We start from the raw sequence: 16336 nt of genomic DNA on the forward strand, positions 1-16336 counted from the left end.
TTGACTTATGGGTATTAAGTTGTTCAGGACTTTATTAACAAACAAAGTCAAGTCAAACAAGTCAAGAAAAAAAAATGCAACAAGCTGAAAACTGGTGTGTAGGGTACTGGCCCTTGTATGCTCTCTACAGCCTGAGAAAAGGAGTCTGCCCTCCCACCCCTCTCAAGTAGCCACTGGGCAAATGACCAGTTTCCTCTGTTTAGGCTCTGCTTTCTGTCCTCCTGGCCACAAGAATGAGTACTCGTGTCTCCTCTGCTTCCATGTCAGCCACTCTGACTGCAGTGGGTCCAGGCCATCCAAAGATTCCCTTGAATTCGAGCCTAAAGTAATTCTGAAGCCAACATACCTTTGTTTGCCCCGTGCATCAACTGTGCCATCATCACAGGAAGCTCAGCACTGCCAGTCATGATGCCAAATGGCAGGAGCAAGGTAAATGAATTGGAATAGAAAAGGAACAGGGTGGTGGAGCACAGATGCCTTCTCCAAGGATGAGGAATTTTGGTCACACCCTGACTGTTTTCCCTCCCAAGGCTGTTTTGAGTCCCACTGCTCCATAAAGGAGGATGTCCCTGACTTCCTCCAGGCCCATGTGTGTGCACATACAGGTGGCACAGTGGGTTTCCCTTTCGTCATTTAGAGATATCCAAAGTCTGTAAACAGGAATCTCTTGGCTAATGTGCCACAAAGAGCAAAACATCAGACATATAGTCCCTGTAAAGAGCTGAATGAGAAAATGTGTGGTTTCCAATCAAACACAGGAACAGAAGCCCCAAAAGACTCCAGTCCTGTAGGTATGGGTAGTAATCCTGAAAAAAAAAGAGGGACAGAGCATGTCTGAACTGCCCTGGTGTGCAGGAGGGGCAGTGGAGGAAGCGCCTGCCTGGAGCATTTTGTCCCTTAATCACCACACAGGTCTTGTGAAGCGGCTGAGACCAAAAAAGGGACAAAGATGGGACTTAATTTCACAAGATGCAGAATATTTTGTCCCTTGGGCAGCAGAGCCCTTCAGGCACCAGAGCAGAGCAGTTGAGACACTCAGCAGATAGTAAAGTGCTTTTCTGCACTAATGCTACGAGTTAGTGTCTTGTAAGAGAGGTCCTGTGCAGAATAAGATTAAAATCAGTTAACCACTTAGTGGATGTCAAGTGGTTACAGATCCAAAACCAGTCATTTACTTTAAAAAACAGATAGGTTATTTGTCTGGATAAAGATGACCATAAGAAGTTGCTCTTGTATAGAGCCTACCCAAGATCAATTATTTGGCTTTTGTGCTCTCTTGACTGGTTCTAAAGCACTAAACTGGCAGTTTTGATGCTGATACTCAAAGAAAGCCATAATAGAGAAGAAAGCCACCTTTAATTTCAAGCTCCACTAGAATCATGAAAGGAAAATTAATGTTTACTAAATGAAAAAGGATGATATTGCTGGAGAGAGGAAGTTTTGGATAAGCTTTTAGGGGAACATTAATAACTTTCAGAAATGGAAACATATAGTATAAAACGCATTTAAAATGGCATAAACTGCAGAAAATCCAGAAAGTATTTTAAACTGACCTAAGCTTCTCAATGTGTTATCATGTTTTAAAAATCACACAAACTGAACAACACCTGACACGTGGAAGGGCTTTCTGGTGCTGACAAATTTTGTATGAAAAATTCAATGTATTTAGGAATAAATGTTTTGAGGTGAAAGGAAAGTCTGCTGATCAACTTTTGCACACTTCTGTAAGACCTCTGCAAATTTCCAGGGGAATCTGAGAAGCATCCAGGTTCATTCCCTAGGAATATACTTTCATAAAGCTGCCACTCTGGTATATCACAGTGCAGTTGAGTTTTGCCTGTGATATGTTGCCAAGCACCATAAATGAATGCAGCTCTGAGATGGCAGGTCACTTTTTATTTTGCCAGACACAACAAAGAAGTGTCAACCTCTGACAGTTTTTAAGAGTAGGCTTTAAAGGAAATATCAAACCTCTTTCTTTTTTTTTTTTTACCATTCAGTATCAGAGAAGAAATGTTCACAGGGAGAGGATAGGGAAATTGTGGAGGTGAAAGCTGCACTACAGGAGTGATTTAGCACTACATCACTCTGGTTTTACGCTGATAAATACATCTGGGATTAGGTGACATGGTCTCTATGCCATCAAATAAATGGGCAGTGGACGTGGTTCATCATCTGATGTGTGTGTGCACCACTGCAGTAGGATTATAACTGCTGCTGGTAATGCACTGGATTTGGTAATAATGTCATAGTTAATATGGTTTGGTCTTGCATTTTGGTTGTGGGATCTAGCAGTCCTTAGGGACCTGGAATCCTCTGCAGAGCATTCCCTTTAGAACAGGAAACGGAAACATTTAGTGGGTGAATTGCCTGATACAACACTATACAGCACAATCTATGAGCAGCAGGGCAAGACAAGGACAAACCACAGCAGCTTTGGGTCCCAAATCCCCAGCCTTAACACCTAAGTGCTCTGACTCCTGTGAAGCACTTGCTGATGGTTGACAGGAAACACTGGTCAAATAAATGCTGGCCTGCCATGCTATAGCATAAGAGCTGTATTTGCTTTACTGGGGTTTGGGCTAAAGCATGTCAACAGAAACTGTGAAAAAAAATAAAAGAAAAGAAAAAAAAAAGTGGCCCTTTCTCAAGACCATGCAATAAATGAATGCTGCATTTTTCATAAGACTGCCAAGGATATGGCATAGTCAGGAAAGCAGGGAGAAAGTGTTGTAGGAGACAATCTCTGTTTATTACTTGTGATAAAACAGCTTGTTTGTGATTGCTTTCAGCACCAGACTACGTTTCTTTTGAACAGGTTTGCACTGGCAGTGTGATGTAGGGTTTCCTTTGAAACCATCTGACCAGTGTTTGATCCCCTATAGCAGCAGGATGATGAAGTCATTGCCAGCACTTCTTTCCAGTGTGAAAAATAACTAGGTTCATATTCACAATCTAAACCCCAATCATTTCAAGCAGCACAAAAGGGAGTATCATACTCGTAAGACCACATTTCCCTAATAAGTGCCTTGCCTCAGCAGGCAAGGAAATAGATCTTTCTCTTTTCATCCCAAGAACTGCTGACCATTGGGAACCAGTCTGTAGGGAAGTGCTTTGTTTGGGGAAGTTCAGCTGCAGAAGACTCCGAGGATGTGACACTGCACAAGGTTCATCCACTCTTGAGTTGGTGGAACTACTTTTACACACATAACAGATGCTTCAGAAGAGCATCGGAGAGCCCACTCGCCTCTGCTACAGTCACCAGATTCTTTGCTCATGATCTCTGCTCATTCTGTCAGTTGAGAAGTAGATTAAATAGTTTATAAAGAACAGGAAGTTGTAAATTGCAGGAAAATTAGCTCTGAAATTATGTATCAATGCTAGTTCATTTTCAATTGTATTTATGAAAAGTTTCCAGTCTGACAAACAAGTGGCATGTGCACTGTGCACTGGGACAGTATTATGGAAATGTACAGTGAGCACTGAGATGTGCACAGGAGTGTAATTTGTGAATAACGAGGTGTGTGTGCTCTGAATAAGTAACTTTCAGCACAGCTAGAGCATTGGTATTTGCTCTTACGCTACTGCAATATTCCCTGCAGCTCCCTTGTGCCATCAGGGACAAGAGCATCCGCAGTCTCTCCTTCCTCCCTTCTCCCCATCACACCCTTAGTAAAGTAGAAAATAAAAGGGGATGACAGAATAAAACTGGTTGAAGAGGTAAGGACAGCAATCACTGCAGAATCTCAGTCAGAAGAATCTCAGGCTTGGTTATATTCATATTTGACTTTCAAATTCTGATACGGTCAGAGTGCAAAGCCATTTCCATTCTACTCCCTGTTTTCACCCTTTTGGAGCTTTCACAACACGGATCCTTTGAGATGTATTTTCCACCTTTTATCAGCTCCCAGAGGAACATGTGACCATATATATTCATCTTAAAAGTTCTAGCTGAAAACTCTTACAGGTTTGTGAATTCAATACCCATGTGGCAAAAACGCAGTAATTTTTTTTTCTCACAGACTTTTTCACCATATAGAGAAATCTGCTACACAAATGTAGATGTAGAGGAATATTAATATGTCCCCGAGTTTTTATGTGGTAAAATCTCCTGTTAGAAAAGTCTATACCATTTCAGACTATCCCACCTCTTCTGACTAAAGTCCATAGAGCACACAGTCTGTAGTACAGATGTAGGTATTGCAGATACTGTGTCCCTGGTGTGATAGTTTAATATTCTGTCACAGACAAGAGATTCATGCATTCATGCATTAGCATTAGGATGGGGATATATATATTAAATTTTTCTTGTGCACCATGTGCAAATGTGCTTGACTTACTCATAACAAATCCTTTCGTGTGTCTGTTTAAGAATAAAGGTACGATTACAACACAAGCCAAGTTTTATGTCATAAAATCATAGTCATAGAATGATTTGGGTTGGAAGGAACCTTAAATCTCATTTTGTTCCACCCCCTGCCATGGGCAGGGACATCTTCCACTAGTTCAGGTTGCTCAGCCCTTGCCTTGGACACTTCCAGAGATGGATCATCCACAGCTTCTCTGGACAACCTGTGCCAAGGCCTCACCACCTTCACAGGGAAGAATTTTTTTCCTTGTATCTGATCCAAATCCATCCTCTTTCAGTTTGAAGCCATTCCTTCTTCACTCCAGGCCCTTGTAAAAAGTTCCCTCTCCAGCTCTCTTGGATCTCCTTTAGGCACTGGAAAGGGCTCCAAAGTCTCCCCAGTGCCTTCTCCAAGCTAAACAGCCCTGGCTCTCCCAGCCTGTCTCCAGGGCTCCAGCTCTCAGAGCCTTTGTGGCCTTCTCTGGACTTGCTCCAGCAGCTCCATGTCCTTGTGCTGGTGCCCCAGAGCTGGGGCAGCTCTGCAGGTGGGGTCTCACCTGAGCAGGGCAGAGGGGCAGAACCTCCCTCCCCTGCTGCCCACACTGCTCTTGGTGCTGCCCAGGACATGGGTGAGCCATGGCCAGGTCATGTCCAACTTCTCATCCACCAACACCCCTAAGTCCTTCTCTGCTCTCAATCCTCTCCCTGCCCAGCCTGTGTTTGTGCCTGGGATTGCTCTGATGATGTGCAGGGGGTATATAGCTATACAAGGAGAATTATTAAAATAACATTGCATTTCTGTGCAGTGTATGACTATCACTCATACCACTTCTCAGTCCACACCCCTGTTTTATCCTCCTTCTCCCTGGTAAGAGCACTCTTCATAGATGCCAAGAAAACAACTGTCATAAGTGAAGCTATTGTCTCATTAATGACCACAGGAATATCTACTGAATTTAATATATTGGCTTGGGAAATCTGTTTTGCCCACCCTAAATGGCTATCTGTCTTAAATACATCTGCTCAGAGTGATGCGTGTTATATAAATAAAACTACACAGACAGCATGTTTGTCAATCAGCAAAAAAGGCTCTACATCCACTGTCCCGGGCACATGTACTTCCTAAGCATTGGTTTCCAACAGATAAATGTAATCAAGGTTTATATGCTCACAGAAGCCAACAGGATGGGATTTTTTCACTTGAAAGATCAGAAGAAAATTGTAACTAATGTTGTGGAAAATTACTTTGATATTGCTTCCTCAGTACAGCATCACAATTAGGTAGCAATGTGAAGCACAGGGAAAGAATAAATGAATAGTAACAAATCAACACAAACAGCTACTGTCAGGAGTACTTTGCTCAGTGAAAGTAATGTAAGCATTACTTAAAGTTTTATGACCGTGGATTTTATACTGGTTTAAGTAGTACATCAAGGTCTCACCGTCATGCTTGCTACAACTAAAACAATCAAGAACAATTTCCAGAACAGACAGATAAAACCAAAGAACCAAAGTATTTTTTAATCTTGTTTCATAAGTCATACTATCTCAAATTAAAGGTGACTGAACGTACTAACAATGAAAAATGTCCTTTTGGACAATGCAAAGTTCTCCTACGCTGCTTTTCAGTGGGAAATAAATGTTAGTGACCTGTCTCCAGCCCTGCTGATGAGATTCCAGCGTCTGGCAAATGTGTTTCACTACACAGGAAATACAACAGCAAAGGCTAATCCAGTAAAGCTTTTCCATGCAGAATCTGTTGTCCTAAGTAGCTTAATGACACATGCATTTGTTCAATTCTATTGAGAGAGCAATCAGGCAAGCAAATTATAGCAATATCCCATCTCCATTAGAACCAGGCCCCTTTAAGGAGAAACACTCTGAACAGAGGAAGGGAAGGATCCTTCTCAGCATGCCAAAAGTGTCATCTGTGATTGACAGCTTTCCACAGGAGACTGTCTAGAAATTAAATATGCTTACCTCTCTTTATAATGAAATGAATGGATATTTTTTCCTGTGTCCTTTAAGCCACCTAATGTGTTTAGTGATAACTGGTATCATTTTCAGAAGCAGGGGATGTGAGTAGTTCCTGAGTCCTCTGGGAGTTGAAAGCACTTAACGCACATGAAAATCAGCCAAACAGAAATAAGAGTAATTGTATTGAGCACCTTTTACTCAAGGGTACAGCCTGGTTCCTATTAACATAAATAGTAATTGAATGTGAGACTGGAGGAATTGATTACACACCCTTGGCATGTTTCAGGTGTCCACAGCAATCGAGTGCGTTCCAGAATGAGCTTCCCTGCTGGGGGTAGGAGCTCTGTTCAAACTTGCTTTTATTTAAATGTGCTTGGGTGCCCCCTTCTCCAGTTATATGCCCTCAAAAATCACTTCACAGTGTACTCCAATCAGCAATTGGCATTCAAGAGGTTTGTGGCAGAGAACAGAGGTACCACAGGTCAAGATGAGGGACCGATAATGAAAGAAATGGAAAGGAAATTGCACTGGTTTTGAAACAACACTAGAAAATCCTTCTCTTTCAGGAGAAAATAATTAACTTTTCCATGTAAAGTTACACATTCTCAGATGTACTAGAGTACTGCCTACACTGGCTGCCCATACATCTTTCCCCTAACCCCAAACTACTGGGCAGTTTTGGTTGAATATGGCCAGTACTCCTGGTTTTAATCTGTAAGCTCTTTTGCATCTAAGCATACAAAAATAAATTGCAAAAGCACTGAAGGGACTAGTTAATCCTCTGCTTTGCACAACACTGAAGATTCATTATTTCTATAGTTTCAGCTGAGTGGCTGCTTTCAAAATTGGTGTGCAGTTGGACTAAATAATAAACATATTAAAGCACAGATCGTTTAGTGACATGGAAATAAGCACTTAATAAACCTGGACACAGAAATTAGCAATTAATGTAATTATTTAAGAGTTCTCTGTGTTACGGTTCAGCTCCTTCAAAAATGTTAGTAATACTTTTAAATATACACAGTTGTGTTGGTCATATGATGAAGGTGTCAAATGAATGGACTTTTTATAAAGCACTCATTAATTCAAGGGACAATTTCAGTGCACGTAAGAGCCAGCACAGGAACTGAACCCCAACACACAGTGGCATTATTCTGAACCAGAGGGACTGCACTGGCATTTGTCAAGGCTCTAAACCATCCTTCACTACAGCCTTAGTCAAAAAAAAAAGGGGACTGTAAGTAAATCAAGAGATCTTGTGCCCTTTCATACCTCTTGTGTGCCCCTCCTTTGAAAGAAAACTACTGTTTCAGCCCACAGTTTTCTGTTTGTCCCATTGCTGTGGTCTCTGTGGCTTTGCACAGTTTCAAGTGAGTGGTGCAGGAAGATGGCACACACATGAATGATAGTTATGACGTGTTTAATCAAAGTTAAGCAAATTGAATAAATGCATCCCAAAGCATTTTATGTTTCTTGTGTGACTCATTTGTGCATCTCTTATTTTGCATCTCACGACACATTGAATACCAGATGCAGGCAAAGGTAGATCCAGAGGGGTGCATTTACAGGAACAGAACTTTTGGTGAAATATCTCACTTTCATATTTATTGTGGTGTAGTTGGTAGCAGAAGTTGGTCTCGAGTTTAGCAGAAACTTAACTCCATCCAGCTGGACCCTTTGCACCTTGGCAAAGATCCCTGTATAATCAATGAGCTAATTGGTTCTTGGAACAGTTTTTCCAGCAAATGCTTTTTTTTTTTTAAAAGAAATTGATAATTACTTTCAAGATAGCCTTCTTTAAGAATTACATACCTTTTTTTAGGCAACCTCTGTGAAATATGTAAAACGTGCTAAGGGTAAAAGCACAAAATACTGAACATGAAAGGGTAGGTGATTCAAATAGAAATAGGAATGCTAACCTGGTGTCTGCTGATGAACTATTTCTTCTGGATCCTGCAGGTGAATGAAGACAACGAGTCCAACTGCTCCAAACAGCAAGATGAAGGAGAACATACAGGTCAGCTTCATAATTACTGTTCTCAGATCAATCCAGTTTTGAGGCAGGAAAAGAAGTGCATTTGATCTCCAGGGCACTCTTCACTCATAGTCTCGTCCTCTCATCTGGAAGTCTGGTGTAATACATCTACAAGAGATAAAAAAATACAAACTCCTTAAACTTAACATATAGAGCATTTATTTTTTCAGTGCAGATTAGTAGATTTAAGTTCTTGTTTAGACCAAATAACTGATTTCTTTAGTATTTCTTTTGTACAGTTAATTGCAGTCATCTGGTCCATTTCTGCCCCATCAGTTTGTCTTTAATTATATGTCCCTGCTTTTAATATGTTGAAAACACAATGTAGTATATAGTTAAAAAGCACATTTTGGGAAAAATGGTCATGCCATGGCTGCAAAATTTGTAGAGAAAGCCCTCTAAGTAGATTGCTTCCTCCAAATGAACCATGTGTCACTTTTTATTTTTATTTTTCACCGATTAAACAATATTAAAACCATAAAGTGCGGTAATGTGCAAGAAATGATCCCAAAAGCTGCACCTTGCGTGCCAAACATGGAGAGAGGGATGAACAACTGGTAGCTGCCTGTTTCACCTGTGACAAAAACAGCTGCATCCAAACAATGCACCACAGGTCACCCATGGAAAAAGCTCTGCAGCCCTATGGATTTCCAAGGTGTCCTAGTTAGAACAACTGGGACCAGTTCATCACTGGATGGGTGTAACCCAAAACTGTGTATTCTAGAGCCTTCCATGCCATTTCCCAGAAACTGTTATCAATGAACCATTTACACCCTCTGCCCAGAGCATCCCTGACTCCTCAGGCTACAAACTGGGTGTTAAGAGGCCTGTGAGATAGGAGGGTGCTCCTGTCCTCACACCCACTGTGGAACTCCCCGCCCTGAGGGAGGCACTGGGCATTCCTGCCTGAACTGGAAGATATATAATCTTGGGGTCTTGGGACTTTCTTGGGACTTTTTTAACCACTCGTGGGATCCAGAGGAAGACTGAGACCACCACTCTCAACCGGACTGCAACCACCACTCTTGACCAGACTGCAACAGCACTCTCACCCTCTCCTTTTCCTTTGGACTCAGGTGGCCCAATGAACACCACTCTGTTCCTGCCCCAGGGTGCTGGGTTATACATTTGGGTTTTGTGGGTTAAAACCAACTGTTTGTCTGTATAATCGTATTTATTGTATTATTTTATTAAATTGTTATTCTGACTTACAATCTCTCCTTTGAGTTGAGTTCATTTCCCCTGCTGGTTTTCCTTTAAACCAGCACACAAGGGAAATCCTGGTCACAGGGCTTGCACCTCCTTTCACTGGCTGGCAGGAAACATGAGGCAAGAGCGTGGGCAGCAGGAGGGCTGTTTGTGCAGGAGCCATGGTTCTGCAGATCCTCCCTGCTGGCTCCGACTCCTGCTGTTAAGAGCAGTCCCAGAGGAACAGCAGCAGCCCTGCTCCCAGATGGGCACCTTGTGTGTCTTTCTAAACCCCTGGCTGAGCACAGCCCTGAGGCTTTAAGCCCATGAATAGTCCTGCTGGAACCCAGTCTGTTCTGGTACGATACTAAGTAGTGAAAGAACGGGAACCAAAGAGGACAATTACTACCAGTGTCACATGGCTTTATTAATTAAAATAAATGCTTTTGCCACACAGCTATGCCAATCCTGTGTTTTTCAGTAACACAGTGAAAGGTGCATCAGAGCACAGGCAGTGGAACTGGTTCCTAAAATGTAACTGGATTTTTTACCAGCAAATTATTGACTGCAGGGGCTCAGCCGCAGCTCAGCAGCGGGTGGTGGGGGGTGATCACTTTGCTTTCCTCATATTTCTTATTGCAAATGTGACCTGATCGAAAGGAAAGTTTTTGAAGGTGGTCTTTGTTTGCAAAGGGTGTTTTAAGTAGGGTAAGACTGTGTAACATTGCTTTGCAGGGAAGATGGGTTGTGGAGAGGTGATGATTCAAAGTAGTTATGTCAGGAAAAGTCTTAAAGATTTGTCCTAAATGGGCCTGGAATATTTGGTGTTGGGGCAACTTGTTTGCTTTTCATGGCTTCCATAGCAGGTTTTTAATCTTCTGCAGTGTACTGGCATTCTAAATTTCTAAAATGCACCAAAGAACACTGTGACTCTGACTGATAAGGTTATTAAGGTTGTTTAATGGCAACTATATTTATTCAGTGTGTAAAGCAGCCAGAGCTCCAGGCCAGGAACACCAGTGGATGCTTGTATCTTAAATGAATGCAGAGCATTCTCTCTATCCATAGGCAAACTCAGCTTTATTTTCTGTTAAAATTATGGCAGATATTAACTGTGTTTTTACTATTTTTCACCTTAAACCTTTCTCGCACCTTTGAAAGTAAAACTAAAAGAAAATGTCACTAAGTTTTTCAGCACTAGCGAAGCCAAATTGTTCTAAGTCCTTGTGCAGGTCCATCTGTGCCTGTTGCATGCATGTGTATGTAGTATGGATAGACATTTGGAACATGTATTTATTGCATATATTTATTTTTAAATGTCAAGTGCAACTCTAAAGTCCTAGGGGAGTCAGATTAGCCTTCAAAGCACCTGTGTTATCATTCCAAATGCTGTTGTTATAAGGAAACAATCAGGGAACAGGACCCACCCCCTCTCTGGTTCACTATGGTGTTTGTTTGGCTACACAGGCAGTGATTTGGATAAATGGGTACTTTGAAATAAATCCAACTTCAGCAGGGCTGGTACAACACCAAAATCACACTATCATTTCGTAAATCTGTCCAGTCAGAGCTTTCTAAAAATTGTATTTGACTTCCTAACATAAAGGTTTTCCTTTTGGTCATCCATTTGTGGTCTCTGCACGCCCCTGGGGAGGAGGATGCTACGACCACAGTTTCACAGGACAGGCATGAGGGAGGTGTCTTGCCCAAGTTTACAGAAAGGCTGTGATGCCCCAGGCAGCTGAAGGCTGTCCCAACCCTGGGCAGGCATTGGCAGCTCTGCCCTTCTCTGCTGGGAATGTCCTGGCAGCTCCTGGGACAGAGAGAGGGTGAGAAACACATAATCCTCATTTGAGAGAGAGTAGCTGAAAAACACCCACTCCCAAACAACAAGGGGTTTATATTTGCTTAATGCTGAGTTTTCAGGTCATTTTTTAAGGAGTTATACCCTTGAGCAAATATGGGTTTCTAAAACAATTGTTATTATTAGCTTAAAATGTGAAACTGTTTTCCCTGGATTTGATTTGTTGAAATGTTTTTGTTTGAAGTAGAGGCAGCATCAAGAAAGAAGATCCCTAGCCAGTTTTTAATTAGTGCCAGAAATGCTACAGTAGCAGTTTTTAACAGTTAGAATGTTTACATTATTCCACATCCTATAGGACAACTGTGTCCAGGAGCACACAGCCTTTTAGGTCAGGCATTGCAGCCTCTTCAGGACACCTCAAGATACAACAGCAACAAAAGCTAGATGAAAGCATATATCTGAAGGAAGAAAAGGCCACTCGTTGTTGCCTGTAGTCATTGCATGCCTCTGCAAGCAGTGAACACAGAAGGAGTCTGAGAAGGAAAAAGAACCTCTTCCCTCTCAACAAAATTACTACCTCTCAACAGAACTCAAACATCAGAGATCTTTAAATTATGGGTCTAAGCTTTCCCCCTCCCTATTCTCCTGTAATTATTTTTCAATCAGTTGACTTTAATTAACACGTCCTCAGAGAGCAAAGTGGGTGAATGGCAATGGCTGGTTTGAGATGCTGAGTGTGTGCTTCCCGAGCCCTCCCAGGCTGGTGGTTGAGTTACAGGAGCAGAGGAACTCTGAAAGCAGTTAGCACTGACTGACAAATGTGAACAAAGTATCCTCATTAAGGAAACATTTGAAAATATCATTTACACTCAAATCACATCATTTTAAAGGTGGATGAGAGAAAAATCCCTACAAAAAAACCCCAAGTGCAGCTTGAGCTAACAGTTTCTTCAGGCAATACTTCCTCGGGCATGTGAGGGAGAGAGATGCTTTATGTGGGAGCCTTGGATTGATCCACACAGAGTCCTGGCATCTGGGAGGCAGAATTTGGATGAATCCGTACCCTTCAACTCGCACTTTGCATTTGAGGTCACATACTTTGACTGTGCTCCTCACAATGGGCAATAACATATTTTTATAATACTTAGCATTACTGAGAGTGCAAGCAGATAAGGCTGCAAGCAGCTTCCAATCTAAAATCCATTTTCAGCTGCCCTGAACCTATTAAACAGATGGAGAGCAGTTCATTAGAACATGCAATAATGAATTGAAACTTCTAACTTTTAAATTATTCTTCCTTCATACATTTCTATGGTGGATAAAACTCCTAGGTATCAATATCTGTTTTCCTAAGTTTTCCCATTACCATGGTATGCGAATGCTCTGCACTTGAAAGCAGCAGAAGTATGAGTATGCATGGATAGTAATTAGCACTCAGATAGCACTTTCCAGTTCAAAGACATTCATTAATCACCACAGCACTCCTATGAATTGTGAGCTGAGGAAGTATCAGCATCAGGTAGGAGAATAGGTGTTGCATCATTAAAGCAAGACTTTTAAGGAAAAATATGTACAGTTTTAGGTAAAAAAAAAACCCAAATATTTGTGGCAAATGCTTGCATATTATAACAAAATTTTCAGGCACCAAATCTTTTCTTCACAAACACAAAAGCAGAACCAGTTCCCCCATGCTCCCAAACAGTATTGAAACACCCTGCAAAGATTTATTTAAATCTTCTGAAAAGAGTGGCTCTGAAAGTAGCGCTGTGTAGGTTCTGCTTTTTGGCAATCACCTCCTGTCAGCCCAATGACCGAACACTTTCACTGTGAGCAATCTGATGTTGTGATACAGGATCAGCCCAAGAAAGACAATAGGACAGTTTTCTACCAACACCTCTGTTGTTTCTCTCCTAATCAGGTGGGTCAGCCAGGCTGCACTTGGGGTGCACATGGCTGTTTGTTCACTCATGAGTTTTGTGGACATGACATGACATGACATGACATTCTCTCCTTTGTCTGCTGTGTGAAAAATGGCATTGATAAGATAAAATCTAAGGGCATGGTGTAATTCTTGGGTAGAAACTCAGGAGCTTGCCTTTGATCCATCTAGAACTGGATCTTTCCCTAACAGTAGCTACACTGACGCATCAAAGGAAAGTAAAAGAAAACCCCGCAGAGCAAAGTATGGGGGTAAGCTGCCCCAGGAAAAGGTCTGTTGATCTCTAGCTGAGGTCAGCGTTTCATGAGGGTAGCACATCTGAGACTGGCTGTCTTAGGAAAGCACAATGTCAGGGTGTGCAGCTTTCACAGCACTGCCAACAGTTGCTTAACAAGAGCTTGGCCCTCTGCAGAGAGCAGGAGGGACTGGATGTGGCATCAGTGCCATGGTCTGGGAACCACGGCGGGGTTGGATCAAGGGTTGGACTTGATGATCTCGGAGGTCCCTTCCAACCCAGCTGATTCTATGATTCTATGACAGAGGGCCCAAGGCAGCTACAGCCCCTCCTTTCTCTCTGCTGGCTGCTCACAGGGACCCACCCTGCTGAACCCAAGCTGTCTGGCCCTCTGTGCAGGTGGTGCTGGGGTGCTTTCACTCCACTGGAGAGCTGGTGGCCAGCCCAGCTAAATTATCCTGAAGATGAAAGGCACTGTGCCTAGATGAGAGCAAAATAGGCTTTTTTCTGTGGAACCAGGGGAAGGGAAGGACCAGGGTGGGCCAGAGACCCTGTAAAGCCCTTGCTCACTGCAGGGCACCTTTATACTCTCCCTCCCTGAGGCTTCACTGCAAGGTGCCAGTGCAGCTCCCAGTGAATGAAGAAACACAGACTAATGCCAGCCCCACTGTTATGTATTATTGCCATACACATCAGCAAGTCAACAGAACACCCAAATTCTTTGCAAACATCTCCTGATTGCTAAATTGGACAATTACAAATCACCTATGAATGAATGTAAATGCCGAGTTCACACGTACATGGTAAACCAACTTAATTTCTCATGCTGTGTGAGCTTCAGCTGCTATTTCTGCAGCTGATAGCAGGCTGGGGGTTCAGAGCCGAGCCAGAGCCCGCTGTGTATCCAAAGGGAGCAGCAGGATGCAGGTGTCTTTTGAAAGCAGGGATTCCTGCGCTTCCACTTTGTGTGCTGGTGGATAAGCAGGTACTAAGCAGCAGAGATTAGCTCGGGCACTCCCACTGCTCTGGTTGTGCCATTCTTGAGAGGCAAGCTGGGAAGTCTCCCTGGTGCTGTGGGGCTCTGTGGAGGCACCACTGTGCAGGCTCTCCCTGCAGACGCCTCAGCAGTGCCCTCTGTCCTTGCTGACCTGTCCCCAGCGAAGGACACGTGTCGGCTGCTCGGACTGCCAGTTCAGAGAGAGATGCTTATTAATGCAGAAATGTTTTTATAAGTCAAGATTTGCCTGACAGCAGTAAAAACTCCATGTGAAATTTCAGCACTCCTGTAGCTGGTCTGGGGTAGTTTTTCACTGGGAGCTGTTGGCAGCTGGGAGTTTTTTCTTCAGCTGGTTTTTGTTTTGTGCGTTCTGAAAGGGCACCATAATGGAGCACTTACTTTATGTGTTATTAAGATAATTTTACTCAGATTTTCTACTATAGTCAGAAACTGTGACAGTGACACCAGGCAATTAGCTGAATTTAAAAAAGGGAATAATATTCTTACAAGAATATAGGAAAAAGAATATTATTGCTGAAGTGATCATTAGCTGTTTCTATGAGGTGTGTGAACTCTGCAGCTGAGCCAAGCATGTGTTTCCTTGCTTCAAAGCACTTACAGACACAGGGCACTCAGTTTTCTCATCACTCAAGTGTCCACTCTCTGCTTTACCCCTGACTTCTAGACCATGCTTGTCATAACATTTACAGAAGAAAAAAGGATTTGTAAACATTATTCACATTCACCAGGAAAACTTTTTATAGCAGTTTTACAAAAGCAAGCACTGGTACTAGAGGTGGAGATATTAGAAGTCATATTATTCTGTTGCTGTCATGACTTCTCTTTGGAAATAGGAAATGCAAATGAATCCCAAGTATTATGCCCCAAATCCTCTAGCTTCTTTGGCATAGAAAGAAGTAGAAAACTATTAATCCCGTGGCTGCTTACATTCATCAAATGTTCATTGGATGCTGGATTTTCTGTCACTGTATTCTTGCTCACTGGAAAAAAATTTTGATTTTCCTTGAGATTTGGAAAGGAAAAATTTGTTTCCAGATGATATTTAAAAAAACACATTTTGTCTGGTTCATATCAACTTCATATGTAATCATGTGCTTCTCTGTGTAATAACAGAAAAGAAATATTGTGAAGAAGGGTGAAATATGAAATTTAAAGTTGAATCTGTTAAAAATGCCCTGCCCCTGAAATGCCCCCAAAATTCTTTCCTGAAAAGATCTGGATTCACATTTTCCTTTTATATGCGGAAAGGAATTAAACCTGCTTCAATGAAATCACCAGTGAAGTTAAAGGTTCCTCTGACACTGAAATCCTTGGAAATCAGAAGTGAACTAGTTGAATGGAGAGGGGTGGCTCAGGCTGATACCAGCTGGAGTCCAAAGGATGCTGGGGAACCCTCACCCCAGGACTCCAATGGGCATCTCCCGAGCTGCCCATCAGTGCTGCCAGAAGCACAGACCAGCTGGGCAGTCTGAACTCAGGAAGGGTGAGCACCCCTGCCCTGGGTCACTTTGTGCAGCACTGCTTTGTGCTCTCTGTTTCCCTGAGAACCCAGGCAGAGGCAGGAACTGGCAGTCGGGTGCTGGGACCTGCTGACCTGCCTGATGAGCTGACACCTCTTCCTCCCTGCAGCCTAATTAGCCTCTCCTGCATCCCAGCCATCCTGAGCTGACCACCTCTGTGATGTGCCAGGAAATTAGGCAGAACTTATTGCCTATTAAGGGCTCCATTCTCCAGTCACTGGTGTCATTACACGTCTCATCTTTCAGCAGCTCCTCCGATTATGCAAAATGGG

At 42.6% G+C, this 16336-nt stretch overlaps 1 protein-coding gene across 2 annotated transcripts in view; it reads right to left on the reverse strand.

Moving 5' to 3' along the window:
* The window catches only part of CHST8 (carbohydrate sulfotransferase 8), a 176235-nt gene that overhangs the window by 124984 nt on the left and 34915 nt on the right, over positions 1 to 16336 (reverse strand). For both annotated transcript variants that reach the window (XM_027701544.1, XM_027701545.1), the window contains exon 2: positions 8245 to 8468. In XM_027701544.1, coding sequence (XP_027557345.1) covers positions 8245 to 8353 — 109 coding nt within the window. In that variant the 5' untranslated portion in view covers positions 8354 to 8468. The remainder of the gene's footprint in view (positions 1 to 8244; positions 8469 to 16336) is intronic.

Source organism: Neopelma chrysocephalum, unplaced genomic scaffold (assembly GCF_003984885.1).
Source record: "Neopelma chrysocephalum unplaced genomic scaffold, ASM398488v2 Primary Assembly neopelma1_159, whole genome shotgun sequence".
In the NCBI taxonomy this organism is placed as follows: Eukaryota; Metazoa; Chordata; class Aves; order Passeriformes; family Pipridae; genus Neopelma; species Neopelma chrysocephalum.